Below are 27,884 nucleotides of genomic sequence, written 5' to 3' on the forward strand. Positions count from 1 at the left end.
TAATCCGCAAATTAGGGAATACTTACAAATATATTGGTACGTAAATATGCTTATGTAAATCAATACGATCAGAAAATCTGTTGATGATTTATTATTATTATTAGAAATAAGGTATTAACATATTACAACAGAGATGAAGAACATTTAAGAAAATGAAATATAGAAGCCTAGGCATCTACAGGGCTTATGACCTGTCAATGGCTGGTTTAAGTGGCCACTTTACACACTGTGTAACATTCACCATTCTGCCTATATTTGAACATCTATATTCCTTCAATTCCTTTATCTGTTGATGTTGTGAAGTTAAAGAGCTGAAACCTTTTTTTATGCGGGTGAGATTCATCTGATTGAATTATTTCACCTACATACTAGACTAGGCAACGACTGAAAATGTTATTTTTCAATTTCTATACTTCTTCATGGACAGGTAATTTATCAACATATTTTGAGTTTGTCCAAACTTTTGTAGACAAGGACTGGATTCAACTCCCTGGGGAGCTGTTTATATTAACATATTACAACAGAGATGAATAACATTTAAGAAAAGGTAATATAGAAGTCTAGGCATATACAGGGCTTATGACCTGTCAATGGCTGGTTTAAGTGGCCACTTTACACACTGTGTAACATTCACCACTCTGCCTATATTTGAACATCTATATTCCTTCAATTCTTTCATCTGTTGATGTTTGTTAAGTTAAAGAGCTGAAACCTTTTGGAAAAAAAAAAGAAAATGTTATTCTTCATCTCTGTTGTAATATGTTAATAAAAACAGCTATCCAGGGAGTTGAATCCAGTCCTTGTCTACAAAAATTTGGACAAACTCAAAATATTGTTGAGAAATAAGGTAGATAATTTTTTATTTTTTTAATGAATAAAATATATTCACTCCTATAATTTCCCTTAAAATGTTTTAATTTTTGGTAAATTCCACAGAAAGCCGATTATTGGTTTCAGTATATTTTAAACTTTACCTGAATTTTACAATTTGTTTCGTTTTTTCAGTTCTCTAACGTGGTCCAGGCGAGGCCAGGAGATAGGCAAAGGACAAAGGGTCGAAGTTGATTCTCACGGCGATCTGCAAATAGCGAAGGTAGACCCAGTAACGGACGCGGGCAGTTACACCTGTACCGTTACCACTCACACGGGAGAAACTGTTAAACGGGACATCCAGATCATGGTCAAAAGTAAGATATCGCTTGTATCACCATGCCAGAACTCTTCACTTGTGGGCTTATTATAAGAAAATGTTTATTAATTTGAATTTAAACTAAAATAAAATAAAATAGACAGTATTTAAGTACGTCCTTTGATTTATAATATGCAAAATCCAAACGCCAAAGATGTCAAATCTGGCTGAAGCGTTAAAAATATATATATCTCCTTAAGATAAATGTGAAGAATATAAATTGAATTATGAGCACCGTACATTTATTCTTAGAATAGATATTCACAGTGGGGACTATTTAAACAGTGTTTTTTCCTTTTTTTTCTAACATAGTACAATTAAAAAAAAACATAAATAAATACTAGATACCCTTAAAAACTTACTTAAATAACAACGATTATTTTTTTTGTCAAGTATTATTTTTGTGGATATCTGTCACTGCATCAAATAACACATTTATTGTTTATCAATTTATAAAATATTTTGAGTGATATCAAAAGCAAAACTTCCTTAGTTGGTATAATCCATAAATTAATATAATGATATATTCTATGATAAAAAACTATTACTCCAGATGTATTTCTTTTTATTTCATTTTCCTGCTTCGCATTCTAGCAATTACCGTATTTATTTACTAAGCATGAGATTTTGAGTTCGATTGAATTATTTCATATTAAACTTAAATGGTTTATTCAAAAGATTATTTTACACTGCAATAAATTTGCAACAAATCATTTTGTCAACTAGAAAATTAAATGGTTACTCTAAGTGTTTGTACCTACAAATATGAATAATTATTTTATTTTGAATCTTAAAGCCCATAAACCTATTTCTAAATGTGCTTTTTTAAAAATAATGTAGATATATTTAATTTTTAACTTGCTTGACAAATATTTTTTTTCTTCCATTTTAATGATTTATTATTAGATTCGAATAAAGAGACGAGTTTTTCAGTTAGTATTAAAATGTTTAAATAAAAAACACCTATCAGGAATTATTAAAAAGAAGGAGGAAGATCGTACAAAATATCTTTTCAAGGCGTATGTAAGTATGATTATTTTATTTTATTTTCTTCAGATCCACCGAAACTAGTGCCTTTTAGTTTCCCCCCAGATTTAGAAGAAGGAAGTTCAGTCCAACTTCTTTGTGGAATGACTTCCGGAGATAGACCAGTATACTTCTCTTGGCTGAAGGATGGGAATCCAATACCCGCATCATTACAAGTATTTATGTTATTTTACATTTGACATCAAAGTTTTTTTGCCAGTTTTTCATCTTACAATAGGGAAATATCACTTACTACAAATGTCGAAGAATTTATGTAAAACAGATTTATAAAAATAATGTACTTTTTAATTAAATATGGATATGTGGAAAAATGTTTTCATTCATAATATTTTAGCAAAATTGTTAAAATACATCTTCACAAAAACGTATTTTGATTGGTCTTGACAATCATGACGTCAAAATTCGTGAAAAATATCATATACAACGCGACGGTCTATTTAAACGATCACAAACGACGCCAACGCGTCGACGGTAAAAATTTAACCAAATCGTGGCGTGGCAAAAACAGTGAAGCGGGAATTCAAAATTATAAATAAGACTGAGACAAGCATTACAAAAGATGTTAGAAATATTATCAATTTAAAAAGAATATGAATTTAAAAAATAAAATAATGTTTTGTTGAATTAATGTTATCTGTAAAGGTTTTTTTATGTTTCTAATGGGAAATAAAAGATTTTTGAATAATGAATGAAAAAATCGCTTGGCAATTAAAAAGTTCTAGGAAATATCTGAAATCCACTAAAAAGTCATGAAAACAAAATAAAAAGTTGTAGAAATATATCAGTATATAAGTAACGAACCGAGAAACGATTAACAAGAAAATAATATATGTAATTAATTAACTTAATAAAATAACTAAATTCAAATTATCTTATTCTTTCGCAAAATAACATTTTTTGTTAAAATCAATTATATGTACTTGATGACAATTAATAAGTAGGTTTTTAGGTAATCTGATAACCAATTATGAAATATTTTATTTTTGAAAAATATTTTTTTATACACAAGTCAAAATTTTTTTTTTTCTAGATATTAACAAAATTGGCTCATTTAAGAGATAATTTTCTAACAATTACTAATTGGACGATGTTTAAACATGTTATTCCTTAAATCTGTTGATTTTTATGAAGTAAAATATAAAAAATCTATACTTTTGTTGATGTTGTATTGTTTTCATTTATTATTTATTCTTATCACTTACCATTATTAATTTGATTCTAGATACAAGAGAAATCATTGGTAGAGTTTAGTTTTTTGATATTTAATGATGTAAATTCAAGACACAGTGGAGACTACACGTGTGTTGCTAGTAATGCAGCAGCAAAAGTAAATTATACGGCACAGCTGATGGTCAAAGGTGAGTTATGTAAATGTTAATCAAAATTATATAAGTAATAATCATGGAAAAACTTCCTTTACATTTTTTTCTCTTTTTGGCATGGTATAATTTTTTTTTAAAACCAAAATCAGATAAAACAAGGTGTCATGGGTTGAAAAAAATTGTTTTCGTGCATAACTTTTCAGACGCTATTCGGGCAATTTGGAATGAGATTTTACATAAAGATGTTAAAGGTATTTATGGTAAATGTAAAGGTGGGATTTCTAAGTGAAATTTTAACCACATTTATTACTGTTTCTGTCGTGGAGTCATTTAACCGGAACTAATATAGAAATACTGCAAGATCTACAGTATTCCATTATTAGAAAAGTTTTACCACTAGAATTATTCAATCAGAGAGACGACAGTAGACTCCTTTATCATTTAAAACTCAGCCATTACAAGGAATTTTGTGGTTCTCCATCATTTTAGAGCAGTATACTTTTAATATTTCTAAAATTTATCAAAATCACAATCACAACACTCGTTCTACTTATAATGATGGTTTAGTGATCCCTAAAATTAGTAATAAATATGGCAGTAGAACATTAAATTATATTGCATCTAACATTTTAAATTTAATTCTTACTCACCTTAAATTTCAAAATATATTTAACAAGAATAAAATTAGAAACACTTCTTAATGTAGAGTTTTTATATTAAGTGTCTTTAAATAGTGTGTTTAAATTTGATTTATTTTTGGTTTGGTTTTTTTTTTGCACCACAACAGGCCAGGAGGCCCAATTACAGTGGCGAATTACATCACAGTACACCCAAGCTTGAAAAAAATCTTTTTTTTTTTGTTCTCACCGGGAATCGAACCCGGAACCTACCGTGCGTGAGTCTAGCGTCTTGACCACTACACCACGGAGGCCGTCGCCGGAGGATTTATGAGTATAGTATTTTTTTTTTCATGATATAAGTATTTGTTTTTCTTATTTTTTTTCTTTATTTTGAATGAGCGGATACAATTAAACTACTGCTCCTTATTTTGACTGTAATTGTTTATGTTAAGATATTTATTTTTAAGTTTAATTAATATTTATGCAAGTAACTTCGCCAACAAGCCACATATAGTGGCTTGGTGAGGATTTTGTATTTATACGATGTATTCCTTGTTTACGTACATACCTTAATTGTTTTCCATGTGTATTTTTTAATTAAATATATAAAAACCAAAAAATAAGTGCAAATCCAACTTATTCTCTTAAACTGCCTGTCTTCAAACTCTTATTATAATTCCACGAAATAAATTCTTCCTTAAAACAAACGTCCATGCATCCTTAAAATACGACAGCAGCTAAATAAAAAAAGTGATGCGCCATATCCACTTTAAAAACAGTAAGATAAAGTGTTTTTCATTTACAAATTTGTATCTTATGTTTTAGTTTTTTTTTTCAGTTGCTCCACATTGGATATACGAACCTCAAGATACGTCCACTTTATTAGGAACACCTATTACAATTCATTGCGCAGCAAGGGGCTTTCCGGAACCAAAAATAACGTGGTTCAAAGGACAAGGTATGCATGTTGTAATATATTTGATACCATAAATTTACGAAAAAAGTCAATTTTTGTTTTTACAATGCTAAAAGCATTATTAAAATGTTTTGTGTTTGTGAAACAATTGCGATATTTTCTCCAAGTAAAGTGGTTAGCACTAAGTTCGACTTAGAATAATATGCAAATTTAGTGATAATGGAAGTGATTTTCACTGGACTGGTTTTGTTTGAGTTTTTTTGTTTGGAATTCAATATCGTTTTGCCTCCATAAAATAAGTTTTACAGAGAATGTTCAAGATTCATAGCTTACCATAATAAGTTACAAATGCCATACGTACAATTTCACTAAAATTATACAAACATGTCAAATAAAGTTACCTATCTAACTATGTGTGCCTATGTAAGACTCAACCTTCATCTCTGAGAGCATGTCCGTTACCGGAGGTCTGCAATGATGTTGGCAAGCGTTTTTTTATTTACGGCTGCCCGGTAAAGCTCCACTGAAGACTTGTAATACCCCTGCTACAAATTATTCAACCAGGAAGTTCCTTTATCATTTATTGAGTCTTCTCAGCTCAAATATTATCAAAACATTAAAAGCCTCGAAGATGTGAGTATATAAAATGATCCTCACAATGTTATGGTTAGAAAGAGGCCAAAATGAAGACGTGATGAATAGGATGTTTAGAAAAATAAATATTGAACAATTCAATGCGATGCTTGTGGTATTTTGGATCCATCATAAGATACCCAGAGAAATATGAGATGCCACATCTCATTATGCAAGTCAAAATTGCTAGCATGTTGATTTAATTAGTATTCTGACGAAGAGACTGGTTAGTTTTGAAACCGGTAGACATAAAAAAGTAGCTAAGTTCTTATTCACAAATATTTAATAACATTTAGTAAAATTTATTATTTTTATTTTAGTGCAAATCAACAAGATTTTCGACCAATTGTTGATTTTGACAGCCGACAAATGATTATGTCAAACGGTTCTCTAGTGATTTCTGCCCCAGCTGCATACAACGAGGGGCAATATATCTGCAAAGCTGAAAATGGCATTGGGCCAGGACTTAGTAAACAAATGCTCATAACGGTAAACGGTAAGTACAGTAAAATCTTGATACAAGTAAATAGATGTCTCAAAGAAGGATGGCTTTTGAAAGAAAATTTGCCAGTTGTTGATTAAATTAAAATATGAATTTTTATATAATAAACAAACTTTTGTTTTCATCTTTTATCATTTTTTTATATTTTAGAGCCAGCACATTTTGAAGTGACATCCAAAAACATGTCTGCCAGAAGGAACGATCCAGTTTCTTTAGTTTGTGAAGTGTATGGAGATAATCCGATTAAAGTTCAGTGGACCCACAATATGAAAAAATTGATTTGAATACGTACAGGTAAAGAAAACTGGAAAGTAAAATAGGACAAATAAGTATTTTTTGTGGTATTATGCCGTGTGTTGTAATATCACATTTGACAATTTAAAAAATAGAGTTGGCACCATTTTATTTTAAGAAATTTCATCATCAAAATTGATTACCAAACGTTGCTTACCTACTAATTTTTCATGCCTTGCATCAGTTCCTGTATATAAATTAAAATTATTGTGGTGATGAAAGTTATCGTATTTTTGTCCTTATTTCAAACTCTTTTTAGTCTGATGTTTATCGTTCGTAGTCTTACTTACGTTTTTTTCCAGGATCAGTATGTCAGAAGTCCGTACGGAGACTGGATTGCGATCTCAATTGAGCCTGAGTAGAGCTGAGAGGAGAGATTCTGGAACATACCGATGTCAGGCGGAAAATGCATTCGGTCGCAGTGAACATCTTATATATGTATCCGTTCAAGGTGATGTTTATTTATCCGTTTTGGTTCTTAAATTAAAAATAAAAATACCCGCTATTCTAATTTGGCTTTTACGCAAGAAGTCGATTAACATATTTATTACAGTTTCAGCGGCTACTTTCGGAATTTTTATTTCAAGTTTTGTCAAGAGATACATGCATAAACATATCGCACCTTGAGGACAAAAACAATTTAACTAAAAAAAGCTTAAAATAAGTTGAGATCATAAAACAACTTCAATGAACACTATCCCTCTTTCTGCGTAAAAAAAGGCAACATTTGAGTGGGAATAGGACGAAACCGTTACATCGGTCTCTTTATTACTCAGAGAATTAAGATTCCGTGTCAGTGTGGAAGCGACGACGCTATTAGTGTTGTCAATTTCTGAGTGAAGTACGCAACGCAAACAAACATATAGTGACCAAAAGCCAGTTGAGTCGATTTTATTCCGATAAAATAGTATGTTTACTTAATTTTTTTAAACATGAATACGACCAATTAAGCTTTGTGATTGTTTCATTCCGACTTACCGATAATTTTAGTGACCAAATAGGTCATTAAATAAAGTTTATATCATTTTTTATTTAAACTATCGATAATCTTTGTGACTTATTTACGTTCATGTCATTTCGTGAATAAATAAAAACATGTGTTTGGTGACCTTATACAAATTATGTGATATTTTTCAAAGTGTTTTTGTTTGTTTTTTTATTAAATCTAATAATTACTCATTAAATACATGTCTTGTTTAAACTTACAATAATTTATTTTTATTGCGTTTAGATATTTATAGATTCATCGCTGAAAGTCTTTGGTGCAATTTTCAATCAAAATTTGATGCTTATTTTGAAAAATACGAAACAATCAACGAAAGACTACGAAAGTGTCACAATTAACATTCTTCTTTTGCAATTTCCCAAAAAGTTAAACATTTTAGTTGAGTCGTTTTCGTTCTTAAGGTAGCTAATCAAAAGATAAAAAATTTATGAGTTTAACATTAAAATCAATAAACATATAAACTTTAACCAAATTATATTCTCGACTAAGATCAACCTTCACCAATTTGTTTTCCTAAAGGAATGTATTTTTTAGCAAACGTTATATGTAAAGAAATAAATCTCAAATGGGTCTAATTATATCAATTCAGGGCTTACCCTTAATTAAAAATAATGTTTTTAATTTCTGCACTAATTTATAATCTCAGGGAATTCAATACCAATCGAGATTACAAAGCATAAGAAATAAGAAAAAATAGATCTTATATGTTTTAATGCTCTTGATTACTGGGTTTCCAGGTATAAACAGTATTGTTAATTTACGCTCATTTTTTTTTCATTTGATTCTACCTAAATTATATAAAAAAACTTTATAACATGGTTCAGGTTCATGGTAAAATTATAGGGACGTTTTTTGATATTGAATCATGTTGAAAACATATGTATGCTCAGTAACTTAGGTAGAGGTAAGAGGATTCCAAAGTAAATGGTAATTTTAGCAATACAACCAGTATTCGGTGTGAATATGTAATTATAAATGATAAAATTAATATTGATATGAGAAAATATAGCGTAGTGAAACATGCAGGTGTAATTTATTTAATATATCATTATAATTCAATGTTTTATATTTTTTGCAGAGCGTCCAGACCCTCCCGTTTCTCTCCAGGTAGTTGAAGTTGCAGGGAGGTCTGTGAAAGTGTCCTGGTTGAGGGGGTTTGATGGGAATAACCCCCTCATGGGATACTTGGCACAGTACCAGCTCCTCGGGTCGGTCAATAAAGACGACTGGCTCTCTGCTAATGTCGTCAATATTACTTTGGAAAATGTCAGAACCTCCTTCAACAGGTAAATACTACAAAATCAACCCTCGAAAAACCTTACGCTTATTCAATTTTTAAAAAATATATATATTATGTTTTTATCTGTATAAAATATTATCTCCATTAATTGTATAACTTGATTAAAATATGCATCTAACGAGAGTGCATATGTATGAAATAATAGTTTATAATTGTATATATTTGTAGTAATTGAGATCGTTTTAATAACTGGGATGTTTTAAATGAAGTCAAGGCTGAATTATTAAATAATATTCTAACTAATCGCAAAATTTATAGTGTATTTTAAACGTTAGCAAAATGGTACGAAATGTTTTTAAGCAATCGGAAGCTTTTATCTCGATAAATTATATTTTTTGAGAATCTGTCCAATCTGTTGAAATTGCAGATAGAGCTATAATACTAAAAAATAATACAGTTGCGCTATGTAAGGGATCTTAGGAAAGGCGTTTCTAAGTTTTTGGTACAAAAACTCTTGGAGTTGCGAGACGTCTAAATCGCCGAACAAGCTGTAAACTTTAACCCAGCTGCTATCCTTCTAAAAAATGTTATTAAAGGACACGGAAGGTTATTGAAAACAATAAATTATACTTTTTTTATGCAGACATTTGTTTCACCTCCATAATAAAATGATTTCCGTCGAGTATACGCGCTCCAATATTTTTTATTTATTTAGAGTTCACCAGAAAAAGGTCGAAAAACTCAAGATTATTTTCAATAATTTTATTGGCGTTTTATTCCAGTTTAACTGGGCAGATAGTACTAAGCCCAACCCGCCAAACAAAAAGTTTTTTCATGTTTAAAATAATAACAATATTTTCGGGGGTAAAAATAAGAGTAATAATACAATTAAATTTCAACGGAAACATGAGAACCGAATTTATTATATATAATCCTGATCCCACTTGATCGTAACATTTGGGCTTTTCCCCAGCTATTTTATTTCATTTTTTATATTATTCGTAAATAAAACATCATACATGTGCCAGAAACCATTTTTATGGTTATTTAATAACCAAGATTTTCGAAACAAAATAAAGAATTCTCGTTTATGCTTATTGCGGTCTACTGGAATAAAAACAAACTGTTTTTAAGAACATCGTTTAAACGTTTAATATTCCCTACTTATTCAACAACAACAACAACAAACCACCACGCCGTTTCCCCGTGAGGGTAGGCAGAGAAGATAGAACGCCACATCACTCTATCTTTGCATATAGATCTCGCTTCTTCTACATTCATACATCTTATCATGCACGCGCGCCGATTATTCCGACTTTTGACATGTCCATCTTCGAGTATTTGCTGGATTTGGTCATGCCATGTCTTTCTCGGTCTATCTCTATTTCTGCATCTATCAACATTCGCATTGTAAATATTCTTAGCCGTTCTTTCGCTGTCCATTCGTTCTACATGTCCAAACCAGCGCAGAGCTCCTTTCTTGATTTTGTCGATAATGCTTGTCTCAGCCTTACATAAGGTACGGATCTCAACATTTGTGCATCTGTCTTAGATAGTTTTACCGCATATTCCCCGAGAGATCGCATTTCGACAGCATTCAGCCTACTTCCATCCCTGTTTTTCCAAGTTCATACTTCGCTCCCATACATCAGGGTTGGGACCAGGACTCCTACTTATTCCATTCCCTATATTTACAACATTTACATCAGATTTCTATTTTTATCAGTATTTTAACAAGGATAAATGTCAATAATTAAAAAAAAAATAAGTGTATCCGTGAATACAATTACCTACTTAGTAAATAAATAACATTGATTTTAGTTTTAAACCGTTAATTATAACGTCATACAATGTCTGGAAAATGTTCTACCTACAGTTTTTCTGAAAATCTGCATTCACGACAAAATATACAGTTTTAGATCCAAGTAACAGAATATGTACATAATTTTTAGGATAAGGTATTTGTTAAAATATGGACTGTTTGTTTAACTGATAAGAAAAAAAAACGCTGTCTTTCAGTTTAGACATTTAAAAAAAAATTAAAAAATCGGCATTTATTTTCTATTGTATGACCTTTAACTGTTCAACTTAACTTCATTACATTGGTGTAAATACAACAATGAAGACTAACTTCGCTGAAGCCAATATTAAAATCTAGGAACTTTAGTTTGATAAGGATTTGTCGAGAAATAAAGCCAAAACAACTAGTTGTAGTTTTACATTATCTCTGGGGATAACGTCACTACGTTGGCATTTATAACCTTTCAATGCGCTCTGAACATAGGCGCGTATTCGTAACTACCAATACAAGAATCCCAATTCAATAATAATAACTCAAGTTCGCAATACAAGAAAACTAAAATCCTACCTTTATATCGAAAGTATCCTGACAAAATGCATTAAGTCGTTAAAACAAGTTACGAGATAATTGCATTTAAAGCATATTTATTCATTCAACGCATTTATTTCTCTCGCAATTTTATTTTATTTTATTTTTTATTAAAGCTTTGAAAAGATAATCTTTATTCTAAGTTAAGCATAAAATATGAAATCAACATCTCGCACCTATTTTAAAAATTTAAGAAATATATAAAGACCGTTGATTTAATGCATTATGTCATTGTAGCCTCGATATGTTGTGCTCCGCTCATTATTCATTGCCTTAACTGGGAATTATTTATTTATTTATTCATATATCAACGGTTTAAATAACCTTTTACAATGAAAAGTTTTACAGAAATAATCACAACAGTAAACAATTCATTATATAAGATATAATATTAAATATAACCATATAATTCAACTGAATAATTAAAACTAAACAAATAAGTTAAAGTATAATATAAAAAAAAAAAACTGCAAAAAAGTAAAAAAAGAAACATAACATATCTAAGATGACAAATAAAAGATAACAATTAAAGTGAGAAAATCTTGCGTTCTAAATATAAATATAACAAAGTAAAATTGAGAATAATATAACATAAACATTAAGTCTATCAAATTACAACAGGGATGGAGAATACCTTAAATAAGGGAATATGGAAGTCAAGGCATTTATAGGGCTTATGACCTGTCATCGGCTGGTTTAAGTGGCCACTTTACACACCGTGTAACATTCACCATTTTGCCTATGTTTGAACATCCATATTTCTTAAATTCTTCCATCTGTTGATTTTGGTGAAGTCAAAGAGCTGAAACCTTTATTGTTGTGAAGAGATTCATCTGAGTGAATTATTTCACATACTAGGCAACGCCTGAAAACAATTTTTCAATTTTTAAACTTCTTCTTTTTAACTTTCTTCTTCAGCCAATGACAGGTCATAAGCCCTGTAAATGCCTTGACTTCCATATTCCCTTATTTAAGGTATTCTCCATCCCTGTTGTACTTTGATAGTCTTAATGACCCCCGAGGGGGTGAAATCCAGTCTTTTGTCTATGAACATTTGGACAAACTCAAATATTGTAATAAACATTAAGTGGCTAGTTTTTCGCTAGGTAATAATGAAAAAGAAAAATAATGCTAAAATAATACTATAAATAATTATGATGAGATGTCTATAATATTTGTATGCAAGTATGATTTAAATTTGGTAATGAGATAACCATCATATGAGATATTTATTATTTAATGAAATGTCTATTTTTGGGAGATTTTATCGTATGAGATGTATATTATCATATAATGTGACGTCTATTATTCGAAGTTCTTATTATTCGCGATGATTGATACATATTTTTTGACATATATTTATGTTTCCAACAGTGCAGACCTCGAGAGACACGGTGGAGTAGTGGGACTATCGGAGGCCGTGGTCTGCGAGACTTTGGTTCAGGGCTTACATCCCGCTACAGCCTACATGGTTAGACTTGCGGCCTACAACATGATTGAGCAGAGTTCATATTCCGAGCCCGTTGTCGTCAAAACGAAGGAAGAAGGTACGTTTCAATTTTTCTTAAAAACATTACTTTAAATAATATAACTAAATACTTTATTTTTGTAAAATCACAGTAAATTAAAACTGCCAACCGGCTTCAGAATAAATTGGTGCTTAATTGATTAATTTTATTTATTTGATGAATAATTTACGTAAATAATAAAACACCTAAATAAAACAGTTCTTACAGCCCGTGTGACGAGTGATATGTGATGTTATTTTATTGAATTTTTATTTAAACAAGTGTGTTATTTTATAATAATATCCCCTCATACAAGCACTTTTGCTGATTGGGAATATTTTGTACCAATAAAATATGTTATAAAATGTAATATGTAAAGTTTAAAAACCTTGTATTTTGTCATAAATAAATAAACTGAAAATTTTTATCACATTTTTTTTATTTACGTAGTTTTCTAGAATTGTTTTTTATTCCTGGGAATTAAATGTGATTATACTATTTTGTATGTATTACATGAATAAATACAATATTTAGTAACTCAATCATGATCGATTTTAAATTTAGACGAATATTATTTTAGCCCCGATGGAGGCGCCTATGAACGTTCAAGTACAAACTGGAGGACAGGGTGAACTTCACGTTACATGGAAGGTATTCCCGTAAACATATAATAAAAATAAATGCAAATATATGTCGATTCGCTATTTTTTATATTTAGAATGTAATTATTTGTATATATTTGGGGTGGATTAAAAAAAAATACTGTAAGGAAAAATAATTGGAGTGGAGAAATAGGCTGATTTCATACGATCGTAAATATTCTTACAGCACGATAAAATTGCATTGGGTGGATTTGAATTGTAATTGTAATTGTAAAAACAGAATTGCATTGTAATATTTTTTTTCGTATTTTAGTACATCATGAAAACGATGAATTCGCACTCAATTTTTTTTGACAGTATTTTCACATAAGAGAAGCCGCTAAATCATTAAAAAACTGGTCAAGAATAAATTAAATGTCAATCCACCCTAATTTTACGTTCCGTATTTTTATTTTGACGATACATTAAAAATAGGCCATTGGGGGAGACCTAGACACAGGTAGGGTGTTAAACTTATTGATTTAAATAACAAGATATGCTTTTCTCAAGAAAGTTATCCAAATATGTTTCTTTGTGTTCCTCAGTCCGATAACTAAAGTCTCTATCTCACGCTTCATAATACTTTAAGTAGCGAACAACCGAGACATCTTGATTGTTGTTGTTGACACGTCAACGCAACTTCACTTCCAAAAAAACAGATCAACAGTGCACTTCTTGTGTGTACCACTAATCTACCGAACCAGTTAAAAGAAGCTGTAAAAGAGAAAAAGAGAGGAAAATCGACCAAAGGTGTCGTCTTTCTCCCTGACAACGCGCCTACGTACAACAACAATGTTGCAATGACTGTTATTCACAAATGTGGTTTCCAAATATTAGACCACCCTACCTACAAAGTCCAAACCTGACCAAACTAAGCCAATTTAAAAAAATACAAGTATGGTTTTATCAGATCTATGATATTCTTAAGTTTTGAAATTTTGAAATTACTCCACCAGTGACGCCAAAAATTCTTTACGGTGAGTTCTGCAGATTAGTGGATTGGCTTCCCGTAAACCGAAATTCTATCACAAGACTCTTTTAGTGATTGATTTACTAGAACTCGTGACGTCATTTAAAGCAGTTCATTTTTATTATAACCACTTGTTTTCAAGCCTTTTCCAGAAACTTTGCCACTTAATTAAAAAATTGTTCTCATTTTAAACGAGTGTAAGAAAACCTTTTTTATATCCGATTTCAATTAACATTGAACTTCTTCATTGAAATATCTGAATAATATTAATGTGTTAAAGGAAAATCTCTTATTGAAATAAAAAATATTTATTATAAACCCTTTTTCCTTAGTTCCAAGAATTTTCGGACCTATCTCCTTAGTAATATGGTTCATCTATTGATTGTACTATTTTCGTACCCTTAATTTTAAAAATTACTTGTTAAAACATTTGTGTAAAATAAAGTCATTAAAATTAATAGTGTGGCTGAAAGAAAGTACACGACGATTTAACAAAAGTCTGAAGCCTTTAATATTTATTTATTTATTTACTTATGTATTTCACAGATTTAAAATGTACGGAGTTTCTTTGTTTCAGGTCCCGACTAGCTAAGAAATTCCTGTGTTAAGGGAGGACCTTCTTTTTTTACATGTGTTTGATTTAAATGATGCCTCAAAATTTAAAAGAATAATATTAACATTTAAAAAATCAAAATAAACATAAATTGGAAAACATGTGGATAATAATAATAAAAATTGAATCGTAAATATAAATAAGAATATATACCATTAATAGTTAAGAAATATAACATAATTATTATTAATTAGAAAACATACCGATAGTACTAAAAATTAAATATAAATTATAAAATAAACCGATAATAAAACAAATTGAAGAACAATATAAATTAGAGAATAAACCATTTCTAATCTAAAAAATAAACATACGTGTAAATACTAGTAATAATAAGAATAATATAACAAATGTAAACGAATCAACATAAAAAGTTAAAATAAAATATAAATAAGGAGATATTTGGCAATTGAAAGCAACACAATTTATATTTATATTGTTGATCATTTGCCTACAAATATTTTTCTTTTAAAGGCCCCTCCTCATGACTCCTGGAATGGAGAACTCCTTGGCTACTTGGTGACGTGGAGTGAGTTGAACAGCAACTCTCCCTTCCCTACCTTCAACTCCAACACCACCATGTCCGTTACTGTCAACGGCTGGTCTAACCTGGAAGCTTTTTTGACGGGTTTGAGGAAGTTCACCAGATATGGAGTGACTGTCAGAGCTTTTAACGGAGTCGCAGCGGGCCCTCCCTCTTTACCAGCATCAGCTACTACTCAAGAAGGAGGTAGGTACTTACTAGCTAACCTTTAATTTTAATGATTGAATATATTTTTTTTTGTTCTTTTTTAACAGTACCTACCCAAAAACGAATATATTAAATATAAGAATTATTAATTTATCCACTATTATAACATGAGAACATTTGCAAACGTCGGCTTCGTGGTGTAGTGGTCATCGCATTTGCCTACCTTGCAAGGGGTTTCAGGTTCGATTCCTGAAATGGTTAACTTGAAATATTTATTTAAACAATATATTTTTACACAAGAATATTTCACAGTCACAAGACTGGTACCTAAAGTCTAAGACTGATAATTTTACCTTCTTGTGAAACAATCAAGAAATTATCAAGATACACTGATATTGGTGTACAGATGCAGTGCTTTATGGACCATTAGGTGCAGAAAAGGAATGATAATGCCATTTGCATACCAAATATTTATACTAGAAATGGCAGTACCAAATGCTTTTTAAAAATACATTAAATTGTAGCCAAATAAACGGTAATCTGAGGTGTGTAAATTGATGTTAATTTTTTTTGAAAAAATATATTTCCTTTTTTAATTTTATTTTTGTTTTTTTTTTATTTTAGTTTACTTTGTGATATGATGAATAGTTAATGGAAAAAAGTAATCAACTGGAAAATTAAAAAAAACAAATAAACATGTCATATTTATGTTGGTATTTCACATTACGTCGCTTCAGTTCGTTTTTGTTCAGCAGACCAAAACACAAATCTGCAGAAATAGAGCTTTAAAGTTTTTTGTAAGAAATAGGCATAAATAATAACCACAGTTTAAAACAAAATCCGTTAAAAAATCTCTAACACAATTTTATATATTTTTTAATTTAACATTTTTATAGGCTTCAATATGTTTCATTTTTGGGTAATACCGTGTGCGTTGGATTTGTTCCGAAGTTTCCGCTATCATTGCAAAAGCCACACAGTTTACTTTGAAGATGGCTCCTGCAATGGTAGCCGAAACGTCGGAACAAATCCAACACACACGGTATCACCCAAAAAAGGAACATATTGATAATAGTGACCGTGAAAACCTTCGAAATTATTTAAATAAAGGCTTTTTCAGAACTCCTGCACACTTAACTCAATTTAGTTAAAAATGGTCTGTTGAACAAAAACGAACTAAAGCGATGATTATGCGTGTCGAGAAACAACAAAAATGTATGAAAATATGAAAGCTTTGGTAGAGTTTTTTACTTAATAATTGATTATATGGTATTTCATAAAATTAAATGAGCTGAAAAAGCAAATGAGCCAGTAAATCCTTATAACATTGCTTTCGCATTCAAAAGTTTCCATTTACAAAACTTTAAAGTTGCATATTTCTTATTTAAAAGATATAATTAATCATACTTAAGAGGAGAGTTTGTTTGCTTCCAGTTCCCGAAGGACCTCCAAGTAACGTGTTATGTTCCGCGCTGTCATCTCAGAGCATTAAAGTGTCCTGGGACCCTCCCCCCCCGCCACTTCACGGTGGAGTCTTGCAAGGATATAAAGTGTTGTACAAACCAGCGGATGGGCAAGGATGTATGCTTTTACTTTGAATCATTTTCTCGTGTTTTATAGAACCTAATTGTGACATTATCTGGTAAAAACGAAACATTTAAATGTTTCAACGTTTGTGTTATATTTTGTTATCAAAGTAATTGTTTCTCTGGTAGTACTGCGTACTGGTTATGGATATTTTATATATCTATTTAAGACTTGTGTATTTATTATTAAAATGGACAAAGCAAAATGACGCGTTAAGACACAAGACTACCGTGTCGGATATCAAATACCCTCATATACTTTTTTTGTAAATATTGGAGGCACCTACGCGTGTGTAAACTTAAGCATATTAAAAAGACTATGCGATGTATTAAAACTCATTTGAATTTTTAATGGTTTTTGTTTAGGTATGACAGAAAGTTTTCAAATAAAATATTATTGTGGGGGGTACTAACATAAACGAAACTCATATTTTTTATTTTTTATTTAGTAGTCCTCGTAGAACTCTCCCGCCATCTCCTTCGTCCACTTCAAGACCTCTTGTTTCACCTCTTCATAGGTTAGAACTTTTTTTCCTCCCGCGTAAGTCTTCAGAAAGGTAAAAAGATGAAAATTTGAAGGTGCTCAGTCAGAAGAGTATGCAAGGTGGTTCTAAATGTTCCAACCAAATAAGTTCAAGCCGTGCAAAAAATTCAGTTGGAGTTTTTCCTTCCGTGAGTAGGAACCTTATGACAGCGCGCACCTTGCACTTGGTGGGATATCTTATTAACATCTTTCATAGAAACGAACACTACGAGGCAAGTTTTGGTACTAACGAGGATTTCCGATGCTTGTTGTGTTCAGGAGACCCCCCACTACTAATAAGTGTTGCCAACTATTATAAAAAAAATTCTCACAGCACGAGAGCCAAACGGTACTCTTATTTTCTGGATATGCCTCGTATATACATTTACATAACATGCGAATATACCTATTTGTATAGTACATACCTTTCATTTATATTTACGTACATTTTAAAATACAATTAATGTGTTCTATGGGAGGAAGCTTTTCTTTAATGTATTTTTGAATTTTTTGTAATTTATTTCTTCATGTAGGTTTTGTGGTAAATTATTAAAAAGCTTCCTTCCTATACACGTATAGTGATGTTTGGCCATTGTAGTTTTTATTATCTATTTTTATTTATATGGAAACTTATTTAACGCAAACATAAGGCAGATTTTATTAAAGGTCTGTACAGTGTGTTTAAAATGACATGACCTCTTAATGTAATATTTACAGAATATGGAACGTTTAACACGCTGCGCATCGAAAATCATCGGAAGACTTAATTTTACGGTAGACAATAGTGATTTATGTCTTTAAAAAGAGTATAATAAAAAACATTTTCAATATTAAAATTTTTTGGTGCAAGCAGGTATTTAATTTGTAAACTTTAAGTAGACAGGAATATACATTTATGATAACATTGATCTGCTTCTATATAACAGTTGAGACCAGTGTGGGCAAAGATCAGGCACTCCCCTCCCCCCGAGGCTGTTAGCTTATGAAAGCGACTCTTCAAATGAAACAAAAAAAATACGATCCTGTAGGGGTGGTGGTTTTCCCCCATACTGTTTTAAACTGTTATTTTTAGAAACAGTTTTACGAAGCAGTTCTTGTGAATGAATAACACCTTGACAAGTTTTTCCTTACAGTAACAACTTTACTGTTTACTGTTGCTGCTGTTTCGAGAAAACAACTGTCTTTTTTATAACTTCTTACTTCCAGTATTTTAAATACCTACACAACATTAATTCTAGGTCCATATTTTGGGAGGAATAAAAAGTTTTATTTTTTTACAAATATTTTATTAAAATTTCTTTAAAGTTAATATTGTTCTTCAACAGCCACTACCATCGTTGGTGAAATGAAAAGGACCACAAGTGCTGAAACATATTTACACGGACTGAGACGTTACACGAACTACTCCGTTCAAGTTCTGGCCTTTACTGCGGCGGGGGATGGAAAACGAAGCCTGCCACTCTTTTGCTTAACGGACGAAGACCGTAAGGAAACATTTTTTTAAATAAGATAACTTTGGATATACGTCAATACGATTGCTTTGATGAATCTTAGTGAAGTGGTGCGATTCCTCTTTGATTAGAAAACATTTTTTTTTAGTACAATAACCAAAAATGATATTATTTTTTTAAACTTTCATACTAAATATTTTATTTAGGAGCGCATGTGGAAAAATAAAAATTAAGAAAGATGAATGGTGAATTAACGTTGTAAAAAACATAGCAAAAAGACAACCGTCACGGTTGCAATACGGTGGACTGGGCAATCTACAGATGCTTTCTAAAAACCTCCATAAAGCTTGCCTAATTTGAAAAGTATCAAGTTCTCGACGTCCTAAATATCAACTCAGAATAGTATGTCGGTAGATTATGCCAAAACTGCAGGATGCAGATCTGATTTTGAAAGACGTACTGAATTCAACAGCCGATAAAAGAATCATTTTTGGATTTATAAAACTGACATGGAAATTATATGATGATTTAAAAAAAGTCATGTTTTTGTTATTAAATAACTCTCTCACCTTGGTGGTGTACACATATAAATGTAAAATTCATGTAAACAAATAAATAAAAACTGACCCAAAAAACTCAATGTCTGTTATACTAGTTTTTCTATGAAATACTAATAAGATAATTTTCATAGAATAAATGACAGTCATAACTGCAGCCAGAATTCCAAAAGTAAACACGATACACTAAAAATGTGTAAAGTACTATCATCTTACCTTACTGCAGTAATTAATAAGAGCCTTAGTTAATGTATTCGTATGTTTAAAAAAAATAATCGGATTTAGAAAAATAGAAGTTGAATTGATTGGACACCGATATGAGATAAATTTGCCAAAGCGATTACAAAATTTTACTTTTTAACAGTTAATTTATATTTGTAGTTCCTGGTCCGCCGGCTCTCATAAAAGCACTTGCTCTGACTGCTGACTCCATCGTCGTGAGTTGGCTGCCACCAATTTTGAAGAATGGAAAAATTACTCAATACACAGTTTACTCGAGAGAAGCAGGAAGGTATTTGATTTAATTCATTTTCCAGTGTTTCTTTCTCTTATTATTCCATATGTTTTGTGGAAAAGCTTAGAGTTGTATATTGATACAGATGATGCTTGAAATCTTAGCAAAAAAGGTATTTCTAATTCATTAGAAATTTATGTATTGAAAAAAAAAATTCCAAGTCGACTGCTTGTGTTTTGATATCAAATTTTGATTAAAATATTTTTTTAAAAGACCGAAACATCTTGACAAATAAAACGAAATACTTAATGTGTTCAATTGGGAATCCACGTCATGCCAAAAACCCTGAAGCAATAATTCAATTTAATAATGACACAATACTGCCCAATTTGTCGGCCTCGTGGTGTAATGGTCAGCGCGTTTCCCTACCATGCAAGAGGTCTCGGGTTCGATTCCCGACACGGTTGTCATAAAATAACTATTTAAAACGGTGTTTTTACATTATGATATTTCACAGTCCCTGGACTGGCACCTGAAGCCTAAGACTGACCATTTTACCTTTATGTAACAAAAAATTGATCAAGATACGCTGCAATTGGAGTACGAATGCAGTGTCCTATGCACCATTAGGTGCGGAAAGGGCATGATGATGGCTGTCCAACATCAAGAGCATTTGCATTATAAAAACTTCTAAAGTAGTGGAATTTAGTCTTAACTACAAACATTTAGACACGCTCAAAATATTACCAATTTTAAATTATTCTACCGATGTAAAATTTTTATTAAATTAAATATTCAATCTTCCCTTACAAAATCTCTTAAATATTAAAATCAAGTACTCATCAAAAATGATTTTATCATAATCAAATATCATGTAATATAAATATATAAATATACATATTTTTTTATTATTTAATGCACAAAACACACAATTTTATCATAGAGCACAAGTATATTTTTTTAATGTCCCGACTTGTTGGAAAATTCCGTGTTAAGTTAGGACTCTTCTATATATAAAACAAAAACATTCAATAACATATTAAACAGTATACAAAATAGAAATAGGAAAATAAAAATAACAAAAATTTATACATGTCAAAAAATGGAAAGCAGAAAAGTTATATAATAATACATGGCAATATGTTATTAATAATTTATAGCAATTTTATATTTTAATTCAGTCATTAATTGTTATTAAAAATATATAATAAAAACATAATAATAAAGAAAAAATGTATATTTACAAACAATTATGCATCACAATTAAGTTTATTCAAAGATGATATACACATATACTTACAAGGATAATAATGAAGATAGTATCGATATTTTATATTTATTCCCGAAACAATCTTATACAGCGGTCCCTACTCCTCGTTAAAATCCAATAATGGATCTTTATCTTAAATATAGACGTTATTTTGGAGAACTTAATCCGTTCATCCAAAACAATACAATGTATTTAGTATTTGTTTTTTTTCTAGGGTCGGTAAGCATTCGACAATCACAGTTTCTCCTGATGGAAGTAGTTCGTCCTCAGGAGTTACCAGCATGCCAAGTCCAGGTGGCTATTTTGCAACAGAAGTAACAGGATTAGTTGAACACAGATTGTATGAATTTTGGGTGTCTTCGGCTACCAGCTCAGGAGAAGGGGAACCAACGTCAATAGTCACACAAGGAACTAATAGCAGGGGTAAATAATTTGCAATATAAATAAAAAAATGATCACTACAATACAGAGCCTACTTCTTACAGAATGAAAAAATGGCCACAGTAATTCATTCAAGAATATAAGAGTTTTATTGCGCTTTTAATGTAGCATCAATATATAATAATCGTAAAAAATTTCACGGCATGACGAATTTATGGTGCGTCGATTTTTAATTTTTTAATATTTATTTATTTAATGGCATCTCTTAGGTAAAAATTTTGCAAAATAAATCATTTAATGATTAGTCGGCCTTATGATGTCTTGTGTAGTTACTGTGTAAACAACAAAAACTAACAAAAGAGGCGCTTATATCGTTAGACTGATCGTCATACCTTCATGTTACACAAAATGATCATGATACGCTGCCATCGATATGCTAATACAGTGCCATATATACCATTAGGTGCAAAAAAGTGGCGAAGTCATTAATAAAAAATAAACGAAAAAAATCATCCGATCACAAGTTACTTTATCGCGCCGTTTGGATTTGTACGATTCATCTGTAACTAAATATGTCGGTCGAATTTTTTTTTTTAAGTGTACATTAATTTCAACTCGCGTTTCAATGTTTATGTTCAAAATGATGTTTCTTTATGTTTTTCTTCCAAGAAAAAATAATAATAGGTAATGTGTATTTTAAGTTTTTAAATTTTAGTTTAAAATATGAAACGATTTGTGTTGATACTAATCTAGTTTATTATTTTTTAAATATTGTAGTTTTTACAATAACGAAAATGTTACTGACATCTTTGGTACTTTTTTGAAAACTGCTAGATCGAATGAAATTGAGTACTTTAAAGAGAAATCGCATCCCTTTTATTTCAGCCGAGATTCAAACCAGCGCAGGATAATCATCTTCCTTTACAAATAGATGTCGCAAACATCGTTTTTTTTCAAATGTGATAACAAAGTGTATTTAAGTTTACTTGCAATAACTGTACGTTTTTTATTGTGGGAATAAAGAACATAAAGCGACATGAGTGCTGAAAGTTTCATTATGCCTTTTACATTTCTATTTTTATAATAGGAAACATACAAAACGAACCATAATAGTAACTGAAACGCTGACGCACACACATGTAATACCAGACAACAACAATACTATCACATTAAAAAAGCAAGAACAAATGCAGGACAGTCAAACATACTATTCAATTGGCTCAAACACTACAATGACTTACTTACCCGACTACTTTGAAATTATATCTAAATTAAAAGATTAAAAATGACACTATGATTATACTGAATACACGAGACGTAAAATGACGTCACCGTGTAATTTGTTTGTATAACCCCGGTGGGTTTTTCAAATAAAAAAGAAGTTATGTAGATCTATAATATGTTTATAAGATGTTCTTATGGCTTGTTTAAACATCTGGGATCCGAATTGCTCTCTAGAAAAACTAAGACCATTTTTTACAAAAATCTCGTCAAACTGGTCATTGGTGCATATGGTGCTGAATGGTGAATTATGACCAAAACAAAAGAGATGAAAACATGGTGTTAGGATTTAAAAGAACAATTTTAAGGAAGATATTTGGTGCTGTCAACCAAAACGGAGTGTGGAAGATATGGTTTAATTATGAACCAGAGGCACTATTTGGCGAACTTAAATTTTTACAATCCATTAATCTAAGACGATTACAATGGTTGGGCCATATGCACAGAATGAATGATCATCGTACCCCAAAAAAAAAAAATTATACCACTCCGGAAAGCAGACAAAGCAGAGGCAGACCAAAATTAAGATAGCTGGATAATGTGGAGAGTGACATTAAAGCAATTGGCCTGACGAACTACAGAAGAACCGCAGGGTACAAGGAGGAATGGAGACTGATTCTGGAGGAAGTCAGGGTCCACAGCGGACTGTAGCGCCACTGATGATGATGATTATATTTTCTTAATTCATCCGTTTTTTAATCGCGTAGTAAATATTTTATAATATTTATTTAATGATTTTCAGCGCCCGCCCGCATTGCATCCTTTGGCCAAACTCTTCGGCTGCCGCTTCGCTCGAGTGTTTCCCTCTCGTGCCTCTCAATAGGCAACCCGTCCCCCAGAACGAGATGGATGCACCGGGGTAGACCTGTAACTTACAGCCCTCACTACCAAGTTACGCACACGGGTCATCTGGATATATACAGTAAGATTCATATGTTAAATTATTAGAAAAAACAACAAAAAATATGCAAACAAAAGAACATGAAAAATATTTCCTTACTTGCTATTAACAAAAAATTTTGAAGAAATAAAACAAAGATTCTTAAGAATGGATAGAATAAAATAAAAGAGAATATAATTTCAAACTCCGTAGTGTAGTGGTTAAGGCTAGGGATGGTGAGTTGTGAATTTTGCTAGTTTTTAACTTTAACACCTACATAATATTATGTATTTGCATTTTCATCAATGCTGTTTATTTCTTTCGAAACATATCGATTTTGATTTTTTATTATTGTTTTTTTATGATTTACACAAACATTTGAATTTTGCAGCCATTTAATTATAAAAATAACATGTTAGAAAATTAGAAACAAGCTGTGATAGAGCGGGATTCGAATCTCAGACCTCCTGATCCGGAGTCCGCGACACTTCCCACGTGACCACATCCCGTCCCAATTCCCTAGTACGTAGGTGAAATGTATGTAAATGTCACAACACTGGCACCACAACAAGCCATGAGGTCAAATTATAGTAGTGAATTACAGCACAAAACACCCAGGCTTTATGAGTACTTTCGAAAATTTGAATTTCTTCCATTATTTCTTCTTTGTGAAGTAAATGTACTGAAACTTCCATTAATGGAGGTGAAATTCATCCATTTTATTATTATTGCTTCAATAAACAATGGCAAAACTTAAAAATACTTTTTGATTTTCATTCTTTTGTTTCAATCGGGGTTCAATCCAGTATTTGTTTCAAATAATTGTATACAGGGGTTCTTTAAACCCTGTCACATCCGAAACCACAATGATCAGTATGAGCAAGAAGACATATTGCCACATTAAAATAAATTTTTAGAGCGAATAAAATTTACAAAAATAAAATATTAAAAAAAACAAATGGTTGCTTACTTTTGCAGCGGAGAAACGAGGAGGGGGGAGTCTGATATACCGTCAACCCCGCGGCGGCGCCCCCCTCGCTTCTCCCCTGTAGAAGTACGCAATCATTTGTTTTTTTAATATTTTCTTTTTAAAAAATTTGTTAGTTCTAAATATTTTTTTTTAAATGCAAATATATCTTCTTTCCCGTACTGATCATCGTGGTTTCGGATGTGACAAGACTGTATACTCAAAACATTGATGAATCTTTTTATTCCAGGTATGGATGCTACTTTATCGGGAAATTACACTTGTAGTGCGAAGAACTTGTTTGGAGAGGATAGTATCACTTATGGTTTAGTGGCTCTCCTACCTCCGGCAACTCCTCAACTCAGGCTGCAGCAAGCTGCATCAGGGACTCTGAAGTTACACTGGCCACCAGTAGATGATGGAGGATCCCCTATACAAAGTAAGTTCCCTATACAAGTAACTCTAGAGAATTATTCCTTCCTTGCTGTGCATGTTTTAAAATATTTCCGTTTTAACAAGTATCAATAGCTCCCTTATTGTTTAGGATAATTGAAGTTATTAGTTAATATATTTTTGTATGGTTATTTATTATTTTTTCATATTACTTAAACAAATATAATATTGAACTTATGCAATAGATATAGTTTTGTTATGTATGAGAAGGCAACAAAATGTTTTTTTACCACTTAAAATAATAAATTATACATAAAACGGTTGCTTGTTTTTAATAAAAAATACTTGTGTAATTAAACGACCACAAAATATTTACAAGTTGAATTTATCAAAGAGTTCGAGTAATTTACAACTTTTAGGAATGGGTTTGAAAATTGAAATTATTTGATAAATAAAAATAACTTAAAATATTTATTCTAAATTAGTTTTTAAAAACGCCAATCGGCCAATTTTTAATCCCAGTAAAATGGCAAGGTCTTATAGGCATAAAATATTAAAGACAGAAAAAAAATCAAGTTGAATATTAAAAATAATAATATGACGTGCTACACATTTTGTCAAAAATTATTTACGAAAAAATTCCACTTTATTTACGTTACTTCGTTAAAAATTATTTTTAATTAGTGCTTTATTTATGTAAAAACAAAGTTTGTGTTTACAAATAAAAACTAGCAATTAAAAAAACAAATGATAATACTCAATAACTTTATAACATAAAATAAATCTAGTCGGCTACATAGAATTACGAATAGTGTTGGCTAGTTTTTTTCATGAAATGAACTCTTGATGCTGCCATTTATTTTTAACAATAAAACAGCACACTTGTTTGTTTTTTACAGATTTTATTTTACATTATGCCAGAGAAGGACAGCCCTGGCAAGTTTTGTCCTTATCTGGTGATACACAAAGCTATTCTTTAGAAGGACTCGCCTGTGGATCTTCTTACTTATTGTATCTAGAAGCACAAAACTCTGTTGACATTGGACCACCAAGTCAAAGAATAAGAGCAACGACTAAAGGAGGGGGTAAAAATATTCACTCTTATAATTTTGTTATATTTAATGCATGTTAATGATACAACGTCCAACACTGTATCCTTCTAAATTAGGGTCACACTGCTGGCTTTAAGTGTTTTCACTACTTTGTTCTTCAAATGTTGTTTTTTTACTATACGTGGACGCCACATCTTATACTCAAAGCGATTTTGGCTAGACCAGTCTTTCTTAGAGTGTCCGGTTAAGCTTCCATACGCTGAAGGCCCTTAGGAGGGCGGTAGAAGGCCCAGAAAAAATTGGGGGGCAATGGCTGATTTAAAAAAAAGATTTACTATGCGAATGCAGATGGATACAAAAAAACGAGGACAAATCCATTAAACTCTTCATAAAATATATTAATCAACAGGAAGCAGGGTATGTAAACAAAAACAGAGTTAAGTGGCGTTCTATCTTCTCTGCCCACCCCTACGGAGAAACGGCGAGATGGTTTGAACATTTAAAAAAAAATGTTTTTATGACTTTTTATATATGGCTTTTAAATTTAAATATTTGTGAATATTTTCCTATTCGCACCATGTTGTGCATAGGTCACTGCATTACTTTTATGTCAGCATACTTGGATCATTTTTATTACTTTATTATAATTGCCTTATTTTTCAAAAACTTGCTAAGGAAGAACTGCATCTTGCAAGTGGGTCTAGAACTCTTCATAATCACCCAAAAAGATCTTTTAATTTATTTTTAAAATCGTGTATTTAATATCGTATGGAAACAGTTCTCTTTTTTTCTACGGTTTTTTTTTAATTTTTCAAACACAAGCCTCCGTACATTGAAAAAAAGTCAATACAGTGAGTGGTGATCAAATGACACAGTGAGTAGAGTGTGGTGATCTATGAGCCTAAGTATCTACTACTACATGAAGTGGGCTGTTATCGGGCTGCAAATTGGAGGTCAGGCTTGGTGTCGAATCCTCGGAGTTCAATTGAAAAAGAGGTTGAATTCCGTATTTATGAACCACTGAACGCACGAGGTACCGATACATTTTTAAAATGTTCAACAATATTAATTGAGTTGCCAGTTTCGCTATTTTGCAATCCAATTCATATTAATAAGGTATTTGACAGAGATCTTAACTGTGGTTTTACACTGAAATATTTATTTAAGTGTTTCTGGCACCTGAAATGTAAAACTGATCCAATACCTTTGAGTAACAGGTGACCAATTTACGCTACATTTGCTTAACCAATTCAGTGCCATATTCACCAACCGGTGTGATTGAGGACATGATGATTGTTTGCTATATTACTTTTATATTAATGTTTTAGTATTATTAATCTCGTGCCGATCTCATACTTATAAAAAAACAATATATTGGCGACTTTGTTTATTAATTAATGGTTATCACAAAAACTATTCCGAAATGCAAGAATTCATTGTTATTTTTAGAACAAGATTAATTTGTAGTAAAAAAACAAAATTAAAATACTTAAAATGTTTTTTGTTTC

At 31.1% G+C, this 27,884-nt stretch overlaps 1 protein-coding gene across 1 annotated transcript in view; it reads left to right on the forward strand.

Moving 5' to 3' along the window:
- Positions 1-1,005: 1,005 nt before the first annotated feature.
- Positions 1,006-27,884, forward strand: part of LOC148271997 (cell adhesion molecule Dscam1-like) — a gene marked incomplete at its 5' end in the record, with an annotated part of 97,155 nt that continues 70,276 nt past the window's right edge. Inside the window, 18 exons of the mRNA XM_088240640.1 lie at positions 1,006-1,187; positions 2,246-2,391; positions 3,459-3,594; positions 5,017-5,136; positions 6,122-6,223; positions 6,380-6,455; positions 6,826-6,974; positions 8,608-8,815; positions 12,533-12,705; positions 13,247-13,317; positions 15,365-15,620; positions 17,016-17,162; positions 19,016-19,174; positions 20,080-20,209; positions 21,637-21,845; positions 23,827-24,006; positions 25,182-25,370; positions 26,224-26,409. Coding sequence (XP_088096766.1) covers positions 1,006-1,187; positions 2,246-2,391; positions 3,459-3,594; positions 5,017-5,136; positions 6,122-6,223; positions 6,380-6,455; positions 6,826-6,974; positions 8,608-8,815; positions 12,533-12,705; positions 13,247-13,317; positions 15,365-15,620; positions 17,016-17,162; positions 19,016-19,174; positions 20,080-20,209; positions 21,637-21,845; positions 23,827-24,006; positions 25,182-25,370; positions 26,224-26,409 — 2,819 coding nt within the window. The remainder of the gene's footprint in view (positions 1,188-2,245; positions 2,392-3,458; positions 3,595-5,016; positions 5,137-6,121; positions 6,224-6,379; positions 6,456-6,825; positions 6,975-8,607; positions 8,816-12,532; positions 12,706-13,246; positions 13,318-15,364; positions 15,621-17,015; positions 17,163-19,015; positions 19,175-20,079; positions 20,210-21,636; positions 21,846-23,826; positions 24,007-25,181; positions 25,371-26,223; positions 26,410-27,884) is intronic.

The sequence above is a fragment of the Micrasema longulum genome, unplaced genomic scaffold (assembly GCF_059751315.1).
Source record: "Micrasema longulum isolate JH-2025_06_02 unplaced genomic scaffold, ASM5975131v1 h1tg002537l, whole genome shotgun sequence".
Taxonomy (NCBI): Eukaryota; Metazoa; Arthropoda; class Insecta; order Trichoptera; family Brachycentridae; genus Micrasema; species Micrasema longulum.